At 34.6% G+C, this 25,150-nt stretch overlaps 1 protein-coding gene across 1 annotated transcript; it reads right to left on the minus strand.

Moving 5' to 3' along the window:
* Window positions 1-8,887: 8,887 nt before the first annotated feature.
* Window positions 8,888-25,098, minus strand: LOC129803232 (uncharacterized). The gene is made up of 5 exons (XM_055849680.1): window positions 24,586-25,098; window positions 19,541-19,714; window positions 19,302-19,416; window positions 14,906-15,448; window positions 8,888-10,249 (listed from the first exon to the last, which is right to left on the minus strand). Exons 1-5 carry the CDS (start codon window positions 24,736-24,738, stop codon window positions 9,996-9,998), a joined length of 1,239 nt encoding a protein of 412 aa, XP_055705655.1. The 5' UTR covers window positions 24,739-25,098; the 3' UTR covers window positions 8,888-9,995.
* Window positions 25,099-25,150: the final 52 nt, after the last annotated feature.

Consider the following 25,150-nt stretch of genomic DNA (forward strand, 5'->3'; position numbering starts at 1 on the left):
AATACCAAGAAAGAGCTTTTTTTCGCCCAAATGGTCATGTTTCTTTTGGAAGGGATCCGAGTTTTCTTATGAGTTTATCCAATATAAATATAGTTTTTTTTTTTAATTTCACTGCAAAATAATAATATTGTAATCTAAAATAAAATCAGAGGACTGAATGGATCAAATGGTAGAGTATCTGCTCTGTGATGCAACTGTCCCGGGTTCGAATCCCCTATAGGTAACCAGGAATTTTTCTGGAATTAAGGTGTGTGCTTCGCAGTCATTGAACTTCACTGCACTTGATTCCACTTGGTAGAATTGGATAGTAATGGATATCCCGAAAATCCCGTCTGCGAGATAGCGTGGTTATTCTATGGAACACTAGTAAAAATAAAGAGATTAAGTTGTGTTCTCGGTATTTTTAGGTAATTAATTTATAGTCAAAGAAACACGATATAGACCTTTTTAAACTTCTCTATTTCCACCTCTTACGACGTTTCGGAGATTGGATGTCTCCTTCCTCAGGTCTACAATGTTTATGGACAATAATTAGGATACATTTTAATTTCTTTACCATGTAAGTCCTTCGTATAATTTAGAAAATTTAAAAAAAATTAAAAAGTATCCTAATTATTGTCCATAAACATTGTAGACCTGAGGAAGGAGACATCCAATCTCCGAAACGTCGGTCGTAAGAGGTGGAAATAGAGAAGTTTAAAAAAGGTCTATACCGAGTTTCTTTGACTATAAAAAGAATTATTGATCCAAATTTGATCCTTTTGCAAAGGATGGAGATCAAACTTCAAACTCTGACTGCACATATATCATAATTATTATTAATTGTATCGGAATACTTTTTTACAACACATTGTTCTAACATATTTCTGTTGCATTCCGTGGTGGAAGAATCTGCTAAGTCCATGTGTAGACCGCCCAGGAGCGCCTTCCCCGTAGTGTGGATGCTTCTTCCATGCTCCCAGAGTTTTTTGTGGGCAGAGGCGGTGCATTTATATTACGTTTTATTACAGTGAAAAATGTCTTTTTCTGACATTCAGTTGCTTGAACCGGGCGGGACTCGAACTCACAACTTTGAGAGTCGAGTCAGAGATCTTATCCGCCCAAGACCAGTGGTCTTGCCTATTGCGCCACTGAGATCCCCATAATAATTTATCATAATAGAACATGTTAATTTGATCCATCCTTTGCAAAAGGATCAAATTGGTATCAATTTGATCCTTTTATGTTTATCAGAGGTGATCCGTGGTACAATTGGTAAGAGTGTTCGACTCTTGGGCGGTGTGACCCGCGGCTCGACTGTCACAGTTGTGAGTTCGAGTCCCGCCCGGTACAAATGATTAAAACGTCTGTATGGACATTTTTCACGAAAGATTGTAATCTGAATAATAAATTTGTAAAATGAACAATGTACAAAATGGAAATAAAAGTCCGGTACATCGAAATAAATAAATAATAATATTTTTTATCAGTGAACGCTGTTCTACAATGCTATCATATATTATATCATTATTATATTGTTACAAAAATTAAATCATCTACAGAGTTTTCAACTCTATTTTCCCTCTTCTGTTCGTAATATTCTCTCATTCTCTCGATTGTGACGTGAGAGAGGGAGCACAGTGGGATTTATAGGTGAAGATCACACCGCGAAGATCGTGCCTGACCATTGAGAATGACGTGCTCACCTCACCATCGACATCCTCCGAATGAGTTCACTTCCACGCGGACCGCTAAGCTGCTGCAGCATCTGTCCAATTGAATTCAGCACGAGATCCAGCTCTCTCGTCCCTCATCTGTGCTGCCAACAATGCACATCTGATCAAACCTGGGAGATGGATCTGTTTGTCGGATGGCGGAAGTGCGAGAGACAATATTTTGGAAAGTTCTGCTCGCGGGATTTTTGGAAGGTGAGTCTCACTTTTCTATTCTGCGATCGTGATCGAGCCAAAACGGTGATATTTGTGGCTGTTTTTGTTAGCTTCGCCAGTTACGGTAAGAGACTATCGAGTTCACGGGGTCATTTCTATTTGCTGCACAAATATCACTTTAGCTGAAAAAACATTCACATGAGTGTCTTTTCTAAATTACTGCTGCGGGATTATTTAATGATCATCCCACAATCGTATTTTAGAGCTCAATGCCATTTCTTTCCAGAGATCAATGATTTCTCTGGATGCGCGGGAAAACTTGAGAAAGCGTGAAGAAGAGTCAGGAAGAATGTTACTCAGTGAAATGAAAATTGAGAACACAAAAGAGGTCCTGTCTTTCTAAATCAACCAACTTTATGCATGAATTGTATAATTTATCGTTAATGGAAAAAAAATCTAGCAAAAGGTGGTAACTTTTCGCATCAATGGATTTTATTTTGCTTGCATTAGAGAAAAAATCAATTTGTTTTTGATCCAACAACATGGAAAAAAAACTGCTATTTACGAAATAAATTTATGGCTTGTCTTCCAACACAAAATCAACAGCAATTTTCTTCTTAACGCATAAATTATGCGATATGCTATTTTCACTTGGGGAAACACTTTTACGGAAAATTTTGTACATCGACTCGTTAGAATAGAAACTAAACATGTTTTTTATTATATTAAAACATTAAAAATAATTCTCAGAATAGCAGTGCAAACATGTTAATGGTGTTAATTTCCAATTGGATAAGAAATTATGACATTGATTGATTTGTTGAAGTTTTCGAAATATAATTCATTTCATAAGTCATTAAAAATGTTTTTAATTACAATTGAAGAATTTTAAATATTCCAATAACCTATATTTTAGAGTTGTCTAGACAGACCCTGATACAAGGATCTGATCTACAGAATCCATTTATGTATGAATGGTACAAATCTATTCTTGAATTTAAAAGAAGGTTCAATATTTTATAATTTACCAATTTAATAAAAAAAAACACTGAGAGAAATCCGAAAAAGTCAAAATAGCATTACGGAAATGTTAATTGTACCCTGCAGTATTGATCCGAAATCGGTGCAAATATTGCCCTTTTTAGGTGTATTATGGGTTAAAGTTACCCTTTTTGATGTTGATTTTACCCTCAAAAAATTTTAACATGTGTAAAATTAACATTAAAAAATGTCGATATATTTTTACACCCGAAAAATGTTAAAGTTATGACGAAAGAAGTTAATCGTAGCCTCTTTTTTTCTCAGTGTAGGTATTTGCTTATATCAACTGCGTCAACTTCAAAATCTCATATTTTAGGAGAATTTGGAATTCTAAAGATTCATTCTTTCATTTTGAACTGCTTATCCTAATTGTGATCACGGGTTTAGGACACCTACACTGAGAGAAATCCGAAAAAATTAAAATAACATTCCGGAAATGTTAATTTTACCATGCAGTATTGATCCAAAATCGGTGTAAATATTACCCTTTTTAGGTGTATTGGGGGTTAAAATTACCTTTTTTCATGTTAATTTTACCCTTAGAAAAGTGTAAAATTAACATTAAAAAATGTTGATATATTTTTACACCTAAAAGGTGTTAAAGTTATGAGGAAAAAAGGTTGATCGCACCCTCTTTTTTTTCTCAGTGTAGGTTAACAGCCAACGCCTGGTCAAGTTCCCGTCACTTCAGAAAGATGCTTGGAATAGATCTCAAGGCAATCTAAACCTTAATGACTCCAGCACACCTTTTAGATCAGGAATATTTCATGAAGCCGAAATTCGAATCCCTTTCTTTCTCACATATTTTGCATATGACTATCTCATTCTTTCGCATACCAAATTCGATTGAGCTAAATTGAATTTGGAGTGATGTTTAAAAGAAGAAAAAGAGTACAAGAGAATGAGATAGACATATTCAAAGCATGTGAGAAAGAAAGGAATTCGAACTTCGACTTCATGAAATTTAGCTGATCTAAAAGGTGTGCCGGAGCCATAATGAATTGAGAGATGATGACCGTAAGAAAAAAATGGGTCATCAGTAGCCCCATGGTCCTTAAATTGTTAAGAAAATATTCTAAATTTGATTCAACTACCTTGTCTTATGTCTACCCCAAGGTAAGGTATCCCCAGAATGGCTTGCATAGCTTTTCTGGGGAATATTTCTTCATTCATTCTTTGAACATGACTATGCATTCGAAGTTGTAATGTCTCAGCATGAAGATGCAGCTCGTCAAACCTTAACTCCTCACGAAAGATTACGTTACTCACTCAATCTCTACGAGTGATTCCCTTAATCGCCCGGATGTACCGCGTTACCATTGATCACAGGTGAATAGGAATGAACACAGCTTTGTAAACCGACAATTTAGTAGACAACCAAGCTAGGTCTTCCTCATCACGCTTCTGCCAAGCTTTCTCATTACTGCGGAAGCCTGACCAACGCGCGACGAGACTCCTGCGTCCATCCCTCGTGGGGATCTCGCTCGGCTCAGTGGATAGAGTAATGGATCTATGGTACATAGATCTTTGGTTCCAGCGACGATGGAACCACACCCAGTGCTGTCTTGATCCAACTGATCATTTCCAGCACTGCCATTATCCGATCATACTCGGAAAACGGGAATTCTTTCCAGTTCTATTTCAGTATACATCTCGTCAGTTAAATCAGCATTTATCGTAATTTCATTTTTGCGATTTTGAGATATATACATATTTGGAATCAGCGTAATTTTGTTTATTAAACGCACTTGTGAAAAAGAAACTTTTATAAGCCCAATAAAAATTATTTTAAACAAAAATTATCGTAAGTGCACTTAATTAATAAAAATTTATCAGAATTTGTCGTAACTTCCATTTTTGGGGAAGTTACGGCAAATTTTCATACAAAATTTGCTCTAATCAGCATTTGCCGTAACTTTTTTAGCTCGCTTGCGTGGCTTGCAATTTGCAGCAAAAATTTAATATTTCTCATTAAAACGTTCACAAACTCTTCCATATATCCAAAGACAGTGCGAATAATGCAACATTAAATCATTTTAATTCGATATTTGTGAGAAAAAAGTGAGGAAAAATCCTTGCCCATCTGTCATTATTTCAAAACAAAACAAGCGATGCGGCGCACAAAATTTATTAAATAAAATTTATGAAATAAAAGCTTTTAGTGACAAGGACCACAGTTTAACTGACTAATTTAGTGAAATAAAGGCACTCATTATCACTAGAGTAATTAAAATTGATATAATGTGTTTTTGAAAATTGTCGTAACTTCCAAGATCTTCTTACATTAGAAGTTACGGCTTTATAAACGATGCAAGTTACAATAAAATATTACTGTGTTTCTTCTAACATATATCTCAATATCTCAGCTTTTAAATCATTTTATAAAGATTTTCTCGAGTTAACTTATAGTTTATTAGTGCCACTTTTATTATATTTTGACTCAAAAGTATCGCATTCGGGGCTCATTTTTAAGAAAAATAATGCTGAACTGAAAATTTCGTCTCCTGAAAAGTTGTCAAACGGAAGTTACGACAAATGCTGATTTAACTGACGATCTGTTCTGGATCGTCTGGAAGTCAGCTCGCTCTCGTCAAATATACGTAATAGCTCACTCAATCACACTTTCAATCTTGGATTCCTTTTAGATACTTTTATTTGGATACTGTTACTTGGAATGACCTGTCTTCTTCATTAAAATATTTTTCTTGAAAAAAGATCTAGGGTCTCAAGGATCAATGAAGATCATAAGATTGAGAAATGTACCGGTACCAAGATTGATTAATCAATTTCTTAAAACCCAATAACACTATCACCTTAAAATAAGAGTAGGGGCAGGTGGGGCTAATTGTTATACGACTTTTACGCTTATTTCTAAATGAAGCTGCTCCTTACAATTATTTTATTTAGATCCACAATTGTTTTGTCTATCCAAATTACATCATGTTAAAACCCAGTTTCCTTTAGAAATATGCGAAAAAAAATGTATAACAATGTAGCACCACAACTCAAAGTAGCCCCACCTCCCCCTATTTGATCCTGAATTTATTTGATTATAATATCCTTGATAACCTTGGTTTTTCGGCCCTTTAGTTTTTGAGATCCGATCTCTTTTTATCACAGAGAATGTTTTCGTGCAGGAGACAAAGCGTCCAACGCAATCTTTTTCCTTTAATTGGTAGAAAGTAGTGCTGCAAACATTTGCTTGTTCTCCCAAATTTCTGATGCCCCGAAGAAGATCTCATCAAGGATCGCAGATCGCAACGTTGGCTAATAAAATAAATTGAGTGACAAAACATAGACCGAACTCCCACCTTGACTTGCCTTGAATATGCACACGGTCGTCAACCAGAAGTGAATATTTACGGATTTATAAAGAAAATTGGAAAATTTCAAGGAGATGATAGCGATTTTCGACGAAAATGGACTTTTCCTAGAGGGGTTCACCTTTATGCTCGCCTTTATGTATTTGTCCAGAATCTACGCAATCGATAACAAAAATCATTAGATCTCGAGTTTTAGTCGATAAAAGATTTGCTTTTTTTAACGAAAACAATGGATAGGTCAGGAGAGGGGGATACCAAAGAGGTCAAATCATTATTCAAAAATCTTAAAACCAAGATATACTATTCATTGTCAATATTTAACCCATTATTTTTAACTCTTTCGCGTCATTAGGGTCATATATGACCCGGGGAAAACACATTTTTTTTGACTATTTACATTAATTGAAATCTATCGATTTGTGCACGACATCATAATAGAAGGATGTAAGATTCTTGGCTAATTTTCTCAAGATTCCAGATATTCAGGAAATGAAAATATTTGAGATCAGAAATCACAAATTTCGAACTTTGTGAAATGACTTATGTATCTTTTTCAAATTTTTTATATTCATTTTTTTTTCAGCAAAAAGTTCTTTAGAAACACAAAATAGAATATCCAAAGATTGTATATTGCATATTTTGATATAATAAACTACTCTCAATTTTCCAGAAAAGCGCGTAGAATTTTCCGGGTCATATATGACCCTATTGTCGGCAAGGGAAAAGTTTATGTAAGTGTTTTCGTGCCAACAATGTAGTTGGGACAGTTGGGACATTGTTTTTCTTTGTGAAATCCAGAAGGAAAATATCTTGCTCTTGGACCTTTCATCTTATATCTGATGAATTATAACATATTTTGCAATATTTTAGAGTATTCTGCAAGCGTCTCATATTGTGCAATTGTATTGTGTGTGAATAAATATGTGGATTAGTTTATTTTTGCCAAATACCACTCAAAATATTGTGACAGTGACTGTTTAAGGGATTACCAGGAAGATTCCTTGAACACCAGGAAAACTGTGTTCATCAAAGCATTCCAGTTTGCAATGGTTTTGGTCAAATTAATAACTTCAAGCAAAAAAAACTCTTAAAAAGCCCGTGATATAGATTTTGAAAATGGTAAATACACTTCCCTTGAGGACAACAGGGTCATATATGACCCGGGGTTTTTCCGAGTTTTCACGCAATGGAATTTTTTTTTCCTCTCTGAACTATTATATTTGATCATAAAGCATTAGGAAAAACGCAATTTTACATGAATTCACTTGCTGAATAAAAGTGTGACGCGAAAGAGTTTAACAGTTGAAACTTTTCGTTCTGACTACTTTTGCTCCGAAATTCGTTCTACGACCGGTTTCTTCAAAAGAGATCTCCTGCGGGTATATATATGCAAATTTTCTCGATGCACAATGCCATTTCGCGCATTTTTGTTCAGTTCCAAAAATGTTCATAATCCTGGGACCCCGCAGAATCCCGGGAGTACTGCACACTAGAAGCAATTTTCACACTAGAAGCAAATTGCTTTAAAAAAAAAACGTGAGGTTTCTACCTAATGGCCTCTACAGATTGGGAGCAATTTTTGTCAAAAATTGCTTTTTTGAAGGAAATTCCCTGCAGCGTTGTAGGGGGAAACGTCAAATTTCTGTCAAAAACGCAATTTTTGACGAAAATTGCTCCCAATGTGTAGACACCTTAAGGGAAATTTCCTTAAAAAAAACATTAAAAAATGGTCCTATTGTTATAAAGCCCTTTAGAGGCCTCAGATATTTTGCCCAAGAAACAAACCTTTATGAGGGCTTCCTAAGACTTATTGGTGCGCAGAACACTGTTAATCACACACTTTTAATCACTTTTAATTCATTCAATTAATATCCTAAAAATACTTGAGATAGAATTTTCATATTTTGGATTTAGGTTCTTAATGATTAATATGTTTTTTTTTAAGATTTTTTTTATTATAGGGGCGCGAGGAGCTGCTGTCAAACTCGCGTCCTAACGGTCACTGAATTTAAATTCTTTACATTATTAAATTATTACAAACTCTATTGATTTAGATACAGTGACTATCTAAGAAAAAAAATTGGCAACCAGAATTCAAATCAGGAAAGAGCATGAAGGCCAATTTTAACAAATTCGACGGAATGTCGAAGGAAACAATACCAAAATGTTTTTTCATCTCTGTCGGACTATTTTTCCCACGTAATTGAAGGAATAAAGTTACTAAAAATCCATTTCCGACAGCAATTCAGCTAAAAATTGCTTAGGAATAAATCATCTAAAATCACTCAATTTGCGTATGATGTGTAATACCATGGTAAGGAATGGGTTAATAGAGAAAATTAATGTTTAATTTGTAGATATCTCAAGCAATTAAAATCTTAAAAATGATATTGCAAAAATTTAAGGATCTTTAAGTGTACCTACCTTTGCGAGCTGAAATATTTCCAGGAAATAATCCATAACGCTGAAGAACTCATCGCTAAAGCAATGACTGCGATAATTAAATTCTCAAAGTGATAAAATTATGGAGTCTCTCATGCGCTAAAGATGCACATCAATTGGAAATTAATTGGCAAGAATCTTCCAGGGACAAAATTATCTGCAGTCTGCCCGTGTGCACCATCTCCGCCATCGGCAGGAAAAGAGGAAGAGAAATTGTGTAAAGATTCTTTATTCGATAATATTCTTATTACATCAATGCAATGCTTCCTTCACAATGATTTCATTATTTTAGTATTTATTTCACTTTTTTTTGTATAAAATCATAGTAAAGCCGCAATTCTTCCATTTGGGGCAGGGGATGGTTAAAAAGATAAAAAATAATGCCATACCATCATTTGTTATCTCCGTTAAAATGTTTTTTTTTTTTTGCTTTAAAAACAAAATGTTAAATTTTTTGTCGTGTAAAAATTATGGCACTAATGGATGATTTTTTTTCTTTGTAATTTACCTTTCTTTTTCCTTTCTTGCTATTTTTTTTTTAAATTGTAAGACTTTTCAAAAGGAAAAATCAATTGACATTGTTTTGTTTTTTAGAAAATATTTTCTTGATTGTTTCACAATAAAACCTATTGATTTTGTTCTTGCAAAAAGTTCAAGGAAGAATTTCTTTTTCTTTTTTTTAAACATATAATAAATTCAGAATTAGAAAATTGTTCATTTTCATTGTTATCTTCATAATTTGTTAATAACTAGCAACAAATTCTTACTGGAGGAGCGATTATTATATATAGCAATAATCTCACAATCATTTAATATTTCACTTTGAAAAAAAAAGAGACCTTTGAAAAAAAAATCTAAAAATTATCTTAGCATCGTAATAAAATTTGTAATTATTAAAGGTACCAAGTAGTTTCTTTTTGCTTACATTTAAAAAAAAAACTCCGTTTTTTATCTCTCACTTGAATCTCTTTTAGTTGCCAAAAGATCATTATTTTTTTCCATTTGACATTTGAAAAAGAAAACTATCGATCACGTTTCATATTAAAAAAAAAAAACAACAGAGAAAAAACATTACAAGTTCCTAAAAATAAATCATATTTCTTGAATTTATCAATAAGAGATATCAATAATATTTCTATATCATATTAGCATTTTGTTTTTTTTTTTTAGTAGAAAATAAAAAGAATATGAAAAAAGAGATAAATGAAAAAAAAAACTTTCAACTTGTAAACAAATCATTTTCGGTGCTCGATGCTTCGACACGGTGTGCCTCTCTCTCTTGGGCACAATAAATCACGAAGAGGTCTCACCTGTCTGACTTTTATATCTGAGTACTGAAGCGAGGTCGAGGAAGGTCTCCAAAGACTGCATCACCATGGACACTCTTTGCCAGCGCCTTGATGCTCGCCGCAATGTCCAGCTTCTCATCCACGGGCTGATCGTCAAAGTCATCCTCAATGGATCGATCCATTACGGCGGGCATGGAGATTGGCAGACTCTTTGCCATGCTGACGCTTCCCTGACGCGCCATTTGTCGTGGAATGCACATCGCCTGCTGCTCATCATCCCCAAAGTCTACACAAACAACAAAATCAATAAAAATGAGCCCAGGTAAGCCCAGATAAGCTTATGGGAGCTGAGATTCTTTACACTGAGTGAGAGAAATCCGAAAAAGTTAAAATAACATTCCGGAAATGTTAATTTTACCCTGCATTATTGATCCGAAATCGGTGTAAATATTACTCTTTTTAGGTGTATTAGGGGTTAAAGTTACCCTTTTTCATGTTGATTTTACCCTTAAAAAGGTGTAAAATTAACATTAAAAAATGTTGATATATTTTTACACCTAAAAAGTGTTAAAGTTACGAGGAAAAAAAGTTAATCGCACCCTCTTTTTTTCTCAGTGTACAGGCAACCTCGGAGTGATTGCAACACGAAATTCGTGCAAATTCGATTTGAATTAAATTTTGCGACTAATGGCTCCGGAACACCTTTTAGATCAGGAAAATGTCATGTAAGCGAAATTTACACCTCTTTTTTTTTCTCAAACGTTTCTCAAACAGACGTTTTGCATACGTCTATCCCACTTTTTCGGACTCTTCTTCTTTTTTTTTAACATCAAATTAAATTTAGTTCAATCTCATTTTGAGTACAAAAGCGTGAGATAGACATATGCAAAATGCGTGAGAAAGAAAAGGATGGGAATTTTGGTTTTAGGAAATTTTCCTGATTTAAAAGGTGTGCCAAAAGTATTAAAAATCGCGTCGAGCAAACTGTTCTCGACTCATCGCGATTCATATTCAAAGAATCCAAATCATTTAGGAAATATTCACCAGTGCATCAATTTTGAAAAATAAATAGATACAGTGGGACCTCGATAGAGTCAACTAATTATTTCCGGACCTGTTGACTCCATTGGATTCGGTGAGTCTATCGAAGCCCGAAAAAAATCAATTAAAATGTAAAATTTTGATATAAAAGGGGTATTATTTTATGTTTGTAATATATCATTGATAAATTTAACACGATAGTCAAATATAGGGGAAAATTTTGCGCCTTCGTAATGTTGCAACTTCGAAAAAGTTGATTTATTCGAAAATTCGGTATGAAAATTCGAAATTGAATTTGAATGGAAGCGTCGATATGATTTTCGCGATCAATGATGAGTGTCGAAACGTGTACATATATATAGATCCAAAATCCAGACCACAAAAGCTAAGATTATAAAGCATCTCAGCTAAAATCGTCTTATAAGTTATATTTAATAAATACAATATTTTACTGTTTGTACAGATCGAACTTAAAGAATATTTGTAATACAGTAGTCTTCTAAATTCGAACGCTCGGGGGGTATTTTTGACATTTCTCACCTCCCAAATTCGAACGATTTTTTCAAAACTAACGAAATTTGTGTGAGATTAAATTGTACTTTGAATCAAATTCTCGTACTTTCTCGCAAGTTTTTGTATTTAACATACTTCCTTTTCATTTTACACGACTATAATGTATGTAAACATTCAGGAAGAAGCACATAAATATGATTTTCATTCACCAAGAATACGAACTTTCTAACATAACCTCACAATTGACATTTTGAATCCAAACGGCGTTCGAATTTGAGAGATTCAGATTTGAGAGACTCTACTGTAATTTGCTTTTTACCAATTTGTCGAAAGTCAGTTTCGAAAGCCAAAAAAAAATGTTTCGAAATTCTTGTTTCGTCCGTATGGTGGTCGAAGAACTTCCTTTTCGATTCTTAAAGTGTCTCCAGTGTTAAAACCTATCCGGTTTTTGCTTTGTTGTAGGGAAGTTCAAAGTAACAAAGCTCATTCCATTATAATTCAAGAATAGTCCTGTAGGGGAATTCTGTAACTTTCGTGGCATTGTCATGCATGAGTTCGAAACCCGACAATGCCATTCGAGCTTTTTTTGTCATATCATATGAGTTCGAAAATTCAGTTCATTGAATTTTTAATGAAATCCCTTTATTGATAATTTTATGAAAATACAGTACGTCTTGGTTGATTTGTTTAACAAAATTCATTGTCATTTGAATTGCCAGAAATCTCAAATATGTGACTTCAGACAATGCCACACGAGCTTAAATGGCAATATCATTGCTACAGAATAGTATTTTCGAAAAAGCTCTCCTAAGATTCGAACCCAATTTGTCATATCGTCGGTTGCGGCTACCTCTGTCGTATCTGCATTTGTTTTGTATCTACATTTGGTGCAAGCTGCAATACAGACGTCCCCTCTTGCCTGAAATGCTGACACAAAAGAAATGCAGATACGACAGAGGTAGACGCAACCGACGATATGGCATTGTCAGAGCGTTACAGAATTCTCCTCCTGATCAACTTAAAATCGGCATTCTTCCCATTCACAACTGGAATAAAATTCTCCAATAGTGTCTCGGATAAAAGGTAAATGTCGTTGATTTTCGAAGAATTCAAACTCAGTCTCGAATTTTCAAATTAAATTTTCGTACAAAATATCATACCAAAAAAAGTATTTGCACTCTCAGTGATTAACAGAGGAATTATAATGCAATGAACCTTTTTACTTTGATTTTCCCAAAAATAAAGCAAAAACAGATACATCTTGACACTTGAGACACTTCCAAATTCCAAAAAAGACAAAACGATCTAAAAAATGTCTTTTCGTTGGCTTTCGAAACCGGTCTTCCAATTTTTTTAAACTCCAAGTGTGAATGAAATAACTTTGGATTTTTAAGTGTCACAGATAAACCATTATGTAATGGAAGGCTTATTTCTCAATCGATTTGATCAAATTTGGAATTTTTATAACGGTCTTGATATTTCCAAACCGGCTGCATTGATTTCAATCGGTAAAGTACCCGTAATTTAATCAATAATAGGGAAATCCGGAAGTCGTCGGGAAGAGACAAGACGAAGAAGAAAACCCAAAATTGTGCCAAATATTAAAAAAAAAAATTAAAAAAGACAGTAAGAATAGTGCCCCCGTTCCCTCTCATGCCCTGTTGTAATCCTGACCAAAACCTTGAACGAGTCTCAGTGAAAAAATTGCAAAACTTGACCACCGATGAAGGCTTGAAGACCGAGCCGAAAGCTCTGGAGATAGTTAATGTGTTTCCCTGAGTGATTGTCTCTTCCCGACGACTTCCGGATTTCCCTATTACTGATTGCAATTAACGTCGGCTTATTCCCACAATACCCGTAATTTAATTATTTTTCTTGATTTTTTTTTAATTTTTGTAAACTTTTCACTCAACTCGATGACCTTTCTCCCCTATAAATCAATATTATCTAGATATGACTTATTTCCCTGCCCCTCCTACCCCACCAAAAACATATTTTTCTTTATTTCGAAAAAATGCTCGAAAGCCGAAAGCTGAGAATCTGTAATGTTTTCGTGAATTTTCATATTTTGTCTATATTTCCGTTTATAAATATTTAATCTATAACTTTCAAAAATGCATTAAAATCATTCATTTTAAATATTTCTAAATATTTAAACTCAAAACTGTGATGCACTCTTCATCAATGTATGGTTTTCTGAAGCTGTGCTTCAAGTTTTTTGTTGAACCTTCCCCGCATTCCCCTCCTGGAGGGGAATTCTGTAACGCTCTGGCAATATGACAAATTGGGTTCGAATCTTCGAAAAGCTTTTTCGAAAATGCGATTCTGTAGCCGTGACATTGCCATTTCAGCTCACGTGGCATTGTCAGAAGTCACATATTTGAGATTTCTGGCAATTCAAATGACAATAAATTTTGTTAAACAAATCAACCAAGACGTACTGTATTTTCATAAAATCATCAAGTAAAGGGATTTCATTAAAAAATCAATGAATTGAATTTTCGAACTAATATGATATGACAAAAAAAGCTCGATTGGAATTGTCAGGTTTAGAACTCACGCGTGATAATGCCATGAAAATTACAGAATTCCCCTCCTGTCCCTATATAAAACGGTCTTTTTTAGTTTATTTCGAAAACGACTCTAAGGATTTCTTTCATTTTCGGACATGTTTTGGAGATACTCAACGCAAATATTTCGTCAAAAGACATTTACGACCGAAAAAAATTCGAACTAGAATTTTCGAAAGTTCAAGTTAAACCTCTCCAGTAGGGGAATTCTGTAATTTTCGTGGCATTATCACGCTTGAGTTCGAAACCTGACAATGCCAATCGAGCTTTTTTGGTCATATCATATGAGTTCGAAAATGCTATTCACTGATTTTTTAATGAAATGCCTTTACTTAGTGTTATTATGCAAATACAGTCTGTCTTGGTTGATTTGTTTAACAAAATTCATTGTCATTTGAATTGCCAGAAATCTCAAATATGTGACTTCTGACAATGTCACGTGAACTGAAATGGCAATGTCACGGCTACAGAATCGCATTTTCGAAAAAGCTCTTCTAAGATTCAAACCTAAATTGTCATATGGCATTGCCAGAGCGTTAGAGAATTCCCCTCCAGAGATGGTATTTCTCAACCGATTTGTTTAAATTTGGATTTTTTTAAAAGGTCTTGAAATTTCTAAACCGAATTGCATATTTTTTCATCAATAATTACGTCAGTTGGTTCAACAATTGTCGTACTTTCCTCATTACCTCATCAGCAGTTCTTGTACGCTAATAAGGTGTTGAGAAAGTTACGACAATTGCTGATCTAACTGAAGAATTAACAACACTCAACTGCAAAACAAAAATGTTTAATAAATACGAAAGATAGGTACTTACTTTCTGAATCAGATTCATCGAGATCAGACATGTCTTGAGGTCCCATTGGGGCCGGGTCATTTTCCATGCCCTCCAACTGGAAGAAACACTCCGAGTCGGCGTCCGCGTGACGACGCGTGGCGTCACCGGAGCGTTTCCCCGAGTGGCGGCGGGTTGCCCTAAAGGGCATAGGGGAGCTGGCGCCTGAGGAGGACGTCGACATCGCCGGCGCCTGGGACACTCTCACAGCCATCGGTGGACTTGAGCCAATCGTCATCGGAGTGTCTGGCGTCGACGGCGGCGTCTCCAGGTTGCTGCTCATCTGCTGCTGCTGCTGCTGCTGCCTGGTCTGTGTGTCTGTTAGCAGGGTGAGGCTCTCCGGCAGCCTACACACCAGACTCACCAGAATCTGCAATTCCTGCTCTGTTCGCTCCCGGAACATCTTCAGGAGCGTAAATTGATGCTCTGTAAAACGCTGAATACGTTCATCTGTGGCTGCTGCCTCACGCTGAAGCTGCTGCTGACACTGCTGCGTCAGATTCTTCACTTTTGGATGCATTTGAACTACAATAAATCACTTTTATAACTTCATTGATCTACCAAGAGATATTTTTTTCTCAAAATTCAGAGAGAAAAAAATAATGAATAATGAGTAAATGGGAATTGCAATTCAGACGAATAAACACTGTGAATACAGCTGCTGTTTGCAAGAAGAATCCTCTTTTGCAAAAATATTTATTTGTTTGCATTCAGAGAAATCAGCTGAGCGACAACATTTTAATCACTATTGTACAAGCTAATTTCTGTTACAGCAAATGGAATAAGAGGTACTTCTGAAAAATATGTTGCACTTGCAAATGATGGAATATGTTTGCCATATTGCTATATTTACAAGAAATTCATTGACCAACTTAGTTAAATTTTTCCCACTTTGCAAAGTGATCAAATAAAAATGATTTGCATTATGATTCATTTGGTCAATTAAAAATTATACGATAAAATGGATCAAGAACTTCAATTAAATAAAAATTGACATCATTGAACAAATAAAAAATAATACAATGATAAAAATTGCGCTATTTATTTTATTTTATTTATTTATTTATTTGAAAATAATTAAAAAGGCGGTTCAATATATTACATTAAATTTTTAAACATGTGTTATTATTTGCGAAAAAACATTTATGATCAATAAATAAATTGACAGAAAAAAAAACTAAGTGAACATAAATATTTTTAAATCAGGCCAAAAATAATAAGATGAATTATAACTTCTTAAGATCCGCCTTGATTGATAGATTTAAATCCAATTCCATTACATTAATTTAAGAAAGATATTAAAAAAAAATTAAAATGAAATATGTATCAGTTCAAATTAAACCGATTGTGTAGGGGAGACTGGGGGAAAAAGTCACAAATCGAAAAATTCAAAATTCAATATCTTCCAAGGTTAAAAAATAGCGGCTCAAATTTTTTTCTATAGATAGCCTCCATAGACCTTCTTCAAAATCGTAAGTTTCTTTTAGAATTCGAACAAGGAATTCAGAAAATAAAAAAAATATAGAAATTTTTAGCCCTATTTTTGAAATATTTTCCTTGCAGAAGATAACAATTATTACCTAATTATTTTCCAAAATTGATGCACTCTGGTGAATATTTTCTAAATAATTTGGATTCATTGATTACGAATCCGGTATCTATTTTAGAATTTCACAAAGATTCTTTTCTCCAGAAATCCTTTTATTAAAAATGGCCACTTGGGGTAAAAAGTAACAAAAGGTATAGAGTAAAAAGTAACAAAAAGCGAAGCAATTTCTGGTTACTATTTGCCCCAGCATTTGGATTCGGTACTATTTGCCAGCCCTTTGGATCCGTTTTAGAAGTTGCCTAAGCGAACATTTCGTCCAAATATAAAAATCTCGTTGAATAATTCCTAATAACGATCTTTCGATTTGAGAGCTCTCTCCGAAGGGTTAACAATCCCTCCCCGTAAAATTAAGATTGTTATGAAAACTCGCAAGGAGCCTTCGATAGGATGGACTTTACGACAGCGACCTATACTACGTTTCTGGTGCGAACTGACGCAAAGTCGCCACTGGAAGAGGTTAATACGAAAGGTCCGGTCCCTTAAAGGGACGTTGCAGCTACCTAAGTAATCTATGTCTGGTTGGGGTTTATAAATTGTAACAATTTCAAGGTATATCCGAGAGAATTTATCTAAAAACCCGTTCTAAGTTCGAAAATTGAAACTGGTAAGGTGCAGAAAAGTGGATAAGTTCATAAAAATTACATGTATTTTAATGAAATCAAAATTAAAAAAATTCTTTCAAAGTGAAAATCCACAAATTTTCACAATGTTCAATGCTCACAATAAAAGTACCCGTCAAATCATTGCTCTACCTGCCGATTTTACTCAGAGGTTTTTTGAATTGTAACGGTATATTCTAGTACATTCAGAGAAAATCTGTAGATTTTCGGCAGAATGTCTACGTAGAAAATCTACAGATTTTCGGCAGAATTTCTGCATTGGAAATCTGCATAGTCTCCACTGTCTCAACAAAAATATTGTTGATTTATCAAGACACTGTATGCTCTGCTTAAAAAGCATTACCGATTAAACATTTTAGATAAATAAAAAAAATGCGAGCAAAAATACTAATTTCTTAAAAATCGCCAATCGAGTGATACGAAAACACGAAATTTTGGTCGACACTGTGTTTAAAGTTATCACTTCACTATTCTCTACTTATAACACGCCGTCGCAGAATTCTTTATTTTATATAAACACTGTGATATCCGTGATATCACCAAGAATAACTCTATTGGATTTTGCAAACTTCAGTGAAAAATATTCCATCTTTCCAGACACAGCTGTCTGGCAAGTCTGGAATGTAGATAAAAATCTCCAGAAAATCGGCAAAATATCTACAGAAATTCGTCAGAGTATGTAACAGGATCCGTCAGAAAATCTCCAAAAATTTCTAACGAATTTTGTCCCAAGCCCAAATAAAATTCGTAGGAATATCTACAGATTTATTGGCAGATTTTCTGCAGAGGTGTAGATATTTTCTGCAGAAATCTTAAAGATATCTGACGAAATTATTTGACGGGTATCAAATTATACCGAAAATTCGAAATGGAAAAACATCTAGGATTAAAGCGGCGAATACGTGAACTTCCACTTTAGAATTTCGATCAATTTACGAACATGTTTGGCTTGGATTTGGAGAGGCTTTGTCTCTTCGAAAGATTTGTCAATGAATTATTTTTCCCTAGTTTAGCAAGAAAAATCTTTCTCTGGCTTAGCAAAGGCAGAAAAGGCGAACTGAAGTAGGGGAAAGCGCGCTACCTTCGGACGAATTATGGTTCGAACAATTCATTTTTTTCCAATTTGTTATAAATTAATTTGGCCCATTATAATATTATATTTTAATAGCTAGTTCAATGTCTCAAATTTTCAGAAAAGAGCTATTGATGAAATCCATAAGGAACATTGAGAAAAATTGAATTGTCCGAAGCTTGAGTCGTCCGAAGGTACCGCACTATCTACTTATTTTTCACTATTTTAACTTTTTTATGTCTCTTTTTCATTCTTTGGGACTGGTACCCCAAGAAAATGATATGAATTACTCTACATGGAGACAAAATTTTAGAACTCTTTGCAATCGATAGAAATCTGATAAGGCTATAAGGTCTATAAGGTCCAGAAAAAATTAAGAAGATTAAAAAGGAGTTAGGGTAAGTGTACCAAATTCCGGCCAGCTTGCAATTTCGGCCACCTTCTTTATTCCTTGGATTTCCATATTTTTTTTAGTTTTTGCATACTCTAAAGATTATACAATGCAAAAAATAACAAAAAATGTAACTTCAAGAAACAAAAAGATGTGAAAAAGATATTGGAAGAATTCCCGAAAGGCAAGAAACTATGAGAATGAAGGTGGCCGAAATAGGGCACTGAAGTTATGTCTACATTTTTATTCATTTTAAAATGTATTAAGAATGATTTTAGAGAAAATGAAGACGATAAACTGTCTACAAGTTTCAAGGAACACTCCTTAAGAAGAAGAAATAAAAAAAATCAATTTATACTAGAGACTTATTTATTCAATTTTTTGAGATCAATTTATTTTTAGAGACTTTGGCGCTTGCATGCAACTATGCCGAAATTTGGCACACTTACCCTAATTCATTAGAACTTAAAGCCTTCGTCTCCTTTATCTTGGAATAAAATCATTTTTGTTTTCGGTCTGTCACATTTTACCCCTGTTAACCCTACAGCAAATGTTTTTATTTTCTTTTAATTAATTCGTACAGTTTGTCTTTATCAAGCCCAATATAACATAAATCTTGAACTTCCTTGAATTTATTCTCAGAATAAAATGCTAAATGAAAAAAATCTTTGTCATTAAGAACTTACCGAGTTTGTTAACCCTAAAGATTTCCTCTTCGGGAAATTGTTGATCCATGAGGATACGAAAAACTGTTGAATAACTATTACTTCCTTTCAGTAAATTAATCTCCTCCTGATTTGTCTGCAAAGGAAAATAAAGACAATAAAGGACATTTTTAACGCGATATTTCTGAAATCCTTCGACAGAACCGAGGCCTTTAGCAAAAAGAAAATAGACTTTTCTGTGTCTCCTTCTGGACACTTACCATTAATTTGCTGTTAACAAGAACAGCTCCCTCCTTCTCAAAAGTCGCAAAGACTGACAAATCCATGCAGTGAATACACTGATGTATTGACCAGTCGCCCAAACTGACGACATGCACTAAATCAGGCTGTTCCTTCTTCAGCAAAACCTGCTGCACATGAAAGGGGCCCAGAGCCTACGGAAGAAAAGTCCAGCGATAGCAAAAGTCAATGACACGGTTCAAGAGATTTAAGAGTGATACGAAAAAAATCTTATCAGTGGGCTTTTCTTCATTATGACTGAGCACACATTCAAAAAAAAACCAAATGATTCAACACAGTAATATTTTCAGATGCAAATGATTGAGAATATTTCATAAGTTCACCCAACATTTCTCCCAACTTTGAAGAGAAATGAGAGACTCTCCCAATTTGGCACAAATTGACGTAATTATTTTATTACAAGCAGATGACGTTTTTGCACATTTGATAAGAATCCAAGACACAAACAGAAATATTTTGTTAACGTTTTTGCAGTTAATTGCTTAATTGGTCACAACTTGACATTGAGCTTTTGTTATATAACATTAACAGATAAATTGGGGAGGAAAAATATTTGGATTGCAAAGAACATATCTCAGCAAATAAACAAGTTTAGAAATTATCCAAAACTTAAAAAAAAATATTGTGCCATTTCATATTTGTTTTATAGTTAAGCATCTTTTGATAGAAGCAATAAAAAAATGGAAGGCACGACGATAAATACGATCTGCTTTCTATTTTTTAATTATTCTGTATTAGTCATCATTTCTATACTGATTGGGAACTCCTTCCGACCTTGATACAAATAAGACAATTCAAGAAACACAAATTTGTCCAAATCGGATTTAGAATTTCTCTAACTTTTCAATTGAAAATAACCTTTTAGAGGCCATTAATTGTAATAACTTTAATAAAATGTAGCATTTTTTTAAAAGTAATTTTTGTTAAATTAACAATAGGCTTATACCGGACTATTATCAGATCATAATCAGTCGGAATTGGATCAAAATTTCCAGAAATTCCAAGATCTTTCCAACGAACCCAAATGTGACCCACTCTTTTATGAAACATGTTTTCTAGAGTAAAGATTCCTCAGAAAAGCTATGCAAGCCATTGTTGAATTAACACCTTTCTGTAGTGTCGGAGGATCGACAAGCGCGGGCTGCTAAACTGGATATCATGGGCCCGCGACCCCAATAAGGATAAGCGGTTGAGAATGATGATGATGCTTCAAGAATTTTTTTTAACCTCTGACCATGAATCCGATTATTGGGAATGATTCAAGGTCAACTCCATATTTGAACCAAATACAATGCTTAATAAATTAAACAGAACCTAAATACTGAAACATATCCAAAAAGGAAAAAATGGCATTCCCAATTTCAGATAAATCTGAAAAATATTGCAGTTGTGTTTAAACTTCTACTAGGTCCTGAACTAATTGGTGAATTTTTACAAATATATTTATGACAATAGCGACGTATGTAGGCTACACACATGAAGTAGTTTTTTTCCAGAATAGTCATCCTGTCAACAATATCCTATCACAATACCGACAAATATCGTACCTCAAAAATGTTGTACTAAACAACAAAGATGTTAAGATTTGAGCCAAAAAGCAGCATTTGCGAAGTGCTACTTTAGTTCTTTAATAAGATAGAAAATCAAATAAAGCAAGTCATTTGGTTAAAGAGACCTACAGCAAACACGAACCATCGAAACCACCTATAAAAATCGGTTAAAATATTTTAGATATAGCGATTTCGAAGAAGGGGGCAAAAGGACCAAAAACAAATGATAGAGCCGATCTGCAAACATTACTGGCTGAAGAGGATCATATTGGTTTTCGGGGACATAAAACATGATTAGGAAAGGTATTTTCAAGCGTTTCAAGCCTTTTTGAAAAATCAAAATATAGGAAAATCGGTGCTGCATGACTTGACTAAAAGTCAAACTAAAATTTAAAAAACCACTTCCAAAATTTTGTTTTTTGCTATGAAAGAAAAGGTTTCCAGCATCGAATTGGTAAAGCATCGAAGACATATTAAAGTTCTATTTTACTGCTCGACCTCAAAGAAATAGGGTGGAATCACCACTTCTCGCCAGTGCCCCACTTTTCGCCATTTATATTGAAATCGCAATTTTTCCAATATATAATATTTGTGAAATAAATTAGCCGTAAAATTATTTGTATTTTTACTGCTGTTACTTATAGAGTCAAAAAACACTATTTTTTTTTGTTTTGAATTTAAATGTTTGAGCATTTTTTAGAGGAATATTTCAAGCAAGTGGATCGAATCCAATTTTTTTTACCAAATAGTAAGTGACATGAAACTTTTATCGAACAAAATTTACGATTTCAAAAAAATAATTTGTCTATTGAACATTTAATTACTAATTAATGTATTTAGTTAATGTTTCATTTTATATAATATTATTTTTATGTGAAAATGAACCATGGCGGAAAGTGGTAATATTCTATAATTGATTCACCGCCCGTCGAAATTGCTTTTCAATGGGCAACGTTAACTTCACTTCATAGATTCACAGTTGTCAAATCTGCATTGTATACTTTCTGCAATAGTCTAATAAAATTCGATTTCTCAAATAAAAGTGAAGAAAAATTATTTAATGTGAGTAATTATAAGGTTATTACGAGGAAAAATAAATGCTGAATGTATTTTTTGCATAATATTGCCCAAAATAATCGAGTTTGAACCTTTTTAAGTGGGTGGCGAGAAGTGGTTACAGAACTGGCGAAAAGTGGTAAAAAGTGGCGACGAAGTGGTTATTTTTGAATTGTTAATAAAAATCAGGGGTGAAATGATAGTTTTGGCTCTCGATAGTATCGATTCGACACTATAAAATCTCTAGTATCGTTAGATCCAAATGATAAAATGAAATGAGTGTCGGTTCTTCTCGCATTGTCGACTCGTTATTGTGACACTTTGGGACAGTACAACATAACCTCACTAGTTCCTTGTTTTGACAATCAAAGTTTTTTCCAGTGATTTTAATTTAAAAAAAAAAAATGACCCCGGAGAAAAGTTTTTAAGAAAATTGTGATACTGAGGGAGTGCAACTTTCATTTTGGACGAGGATTAGTAAATTGCGGCCTTAAAAGAATTCTGAAGCTTCCGGAAGATGTGTAAGTGAAAATGTTCATCTTTATAATTTATATCTATTTACGCATATCTTTTGACATTTGTTTAGATTCCAACACAGTTACTGACTAAAAGAATTGCTTCATATATGATGAAGAAATGGTTCCAGGAAATTCTGAAAATACGTCGGTCTCCATTCCATCAATGCGTGGATTCCTGGTAGCCTCTGGTATTTTACAGTTTACAAAGAGGATCAGAAGATTCGCAGGAAGGAGACAAAACTGTGATCACCTCAGATAGCTTTTGAGCTTTTGGGCTCCTACTTATAGGGTTCAATTTCACCACAAGGAATCCATGAAAAAACTCTTAGTCAACTTCTCGAACAGTCCCTCAAACGATGCAACTTCAAACACATACAGCTGAGCATTTCCCAATCCGTGTAGTGTAAAGATATTTTTATATTTAAACATAATTAATAGAATAAAATATTTCGCGTCCGATTTGGCCAATATTATTTCCATGCTATACCATGGTTTACGATTAAATGAGTAAAAAAATATATTTATTGCCGAAAAACGTTAAACTTTCAATAAATTTCACTTCGAGAGTGCAAATCAACAGCTTCAGAGCTGTCGATAAATTAGTGGCGATAATTATCGACACTAGCGAAAAAAATGCAAGTTACACTCAGCTCTTCGTTCTCAGTCAGCCGGATAACGAAGAGTCGAGTGTATCATCTCGATCGTCCATAATCGACACTCGACACTAGCGATGGGACAATTAGACAGAGTTATAATTTCACCCGTTTTTTTAGGTACTCCCGCGTTAAATTGTAGGACTTTTTTTTGACGAATCTAGAGCCAATATATCTAAGTAACTTTGTGTCAAATTTGAGTTATCTGATGAAAAGGGTTCAAAAGTTATAATACAGTTAATTTCACTATTTAATAAAAGTGGCGATAAGTGGTTACTCCACCCTAGCAGTTATAATCAACATTTTTTCTACTTGTTACCAGTATAGAGGGTAAACCGTAAGAGATATCAACATCCGGTCTTCGGTGTCCCTCTCAAAAATAAAAATTATTTAGAAACGCTTTTTTCTCCTCCCACCCTACACCCGCAAATGAAGAAAGCAAAAAATGGAATTTCTAGATTTTTTTTTAATTCTTTACAAAGATTGAAAAAAAGGTAAAGATCATGAAATTCTTATTGTCAGAAATTTTTAATGATCTTCTAATAAGAAAACAATTTTATAGACTTCTAAGAAACAACCAATTTTTAGGAGAACATTTTTATAAAATATCTTTAAAGTAAATATAAAGCTTTTAGCAAGAATGGCATCTAAATAAAGTTTTTCAAGCGTATTTTTGATAACCCACAAACACATTAATTGCTCGCAGACAAAGGTGTGGATGATGGACAAAGGCTTGACATTCAGACCGAGACTCATTTCGATGGATCTGACAAACAAGCTGCCCGGAAGAGTGGCGGGAGAGCTGTCTTTTTCCCAATTTTCCCCCATAAATCCTCCTCTCCTCTTGCTTCTCTAACTGTTTTCGTTTGCGTCACTGGCAAAGTGCCCAGAGCGCGAGTGTATGTGTCCGGACAGCTGACAAAAGAGGAGGAAGACTATGGGGCGCAGAAATGGGCAGAAGCTGGATATGGGGAGCATGGGGAATGACGCCCTAAGGCTGTATTGGTTTCTTCATACCGCACTTCTCGTGCTTCTTGCGCATTCGCGAAAGCAAGAGGTGGGATACATACACAGAAACTTCGGCTCTGTATGGAGCATCTCAGCTGGTTGTTTTCTTCACGGTCGGATGGCCGAGGAAATGAAGAAGCCAGCGGGTGGGCGAATGAGCCCCATCAGGCTCAATTGCGGAGGAATATTTTTTTTTATAAAGGAGGGTCTTTTTACTCACCTCTTTGAAGAAGATGATAAAGTCACTCTTGCCCTCGGTCTGCAGGAAATTTTCAGCGGCCGCTTTGGAGTCCCCAATTTGCTGGGTGTCCAGCACTTGAGCGGCATCTGCGATGCTGATGATGATATTGAGGCACTTGCAAGAGAGAAGCATCTCGCCAAATTCAATCCTATAAACTACGGACAGGCCGATGCGGAAGTGATCAAATGCCGAAATGTCTTCTCGTCTCTTCCTCAAACTCTTTCTTCAGGGGCCTCGAAAAAATCCACAATGGACGCACACAAAGTGTCGCCAAAAGCTTGGCGATATCTCAAACAATTTTACTTGACACTTCCCCTACTCGCGCACAATCACAGCCCTGACATGCAATACTCTTGCCTAATGCACCAAAGACCGGCTAGTGACTTCTGGAAACTGGGCAGGAAGCTCAGGAAAATCTTTTGCGTGAAATTTGGATACAAAGAATCTTCGAAGCCTGACAGCTACTGACAGTCGTCACCGAAAATTTTCCCCCACCTAGCGTCATTTTCGAAACAGCTGTGCGATGATATTCTATGTTTACTAT

The sequence above is a fragment of the Phlebotomus papatasi genome, chromosome 2 (assembly GCF_024763615.1).
Source record: "Phlebotomus papatasi isolate M1 chromosome 2, Ppap_2.1, whole genome shotgun sequence".
Classification (NCBI taxonomy): Eukaryota; Metazoa; Arthropoda; class Insecta; order Diptera; family Psychodidae; genus Phlebotomus; species Phlebotomus papatasi.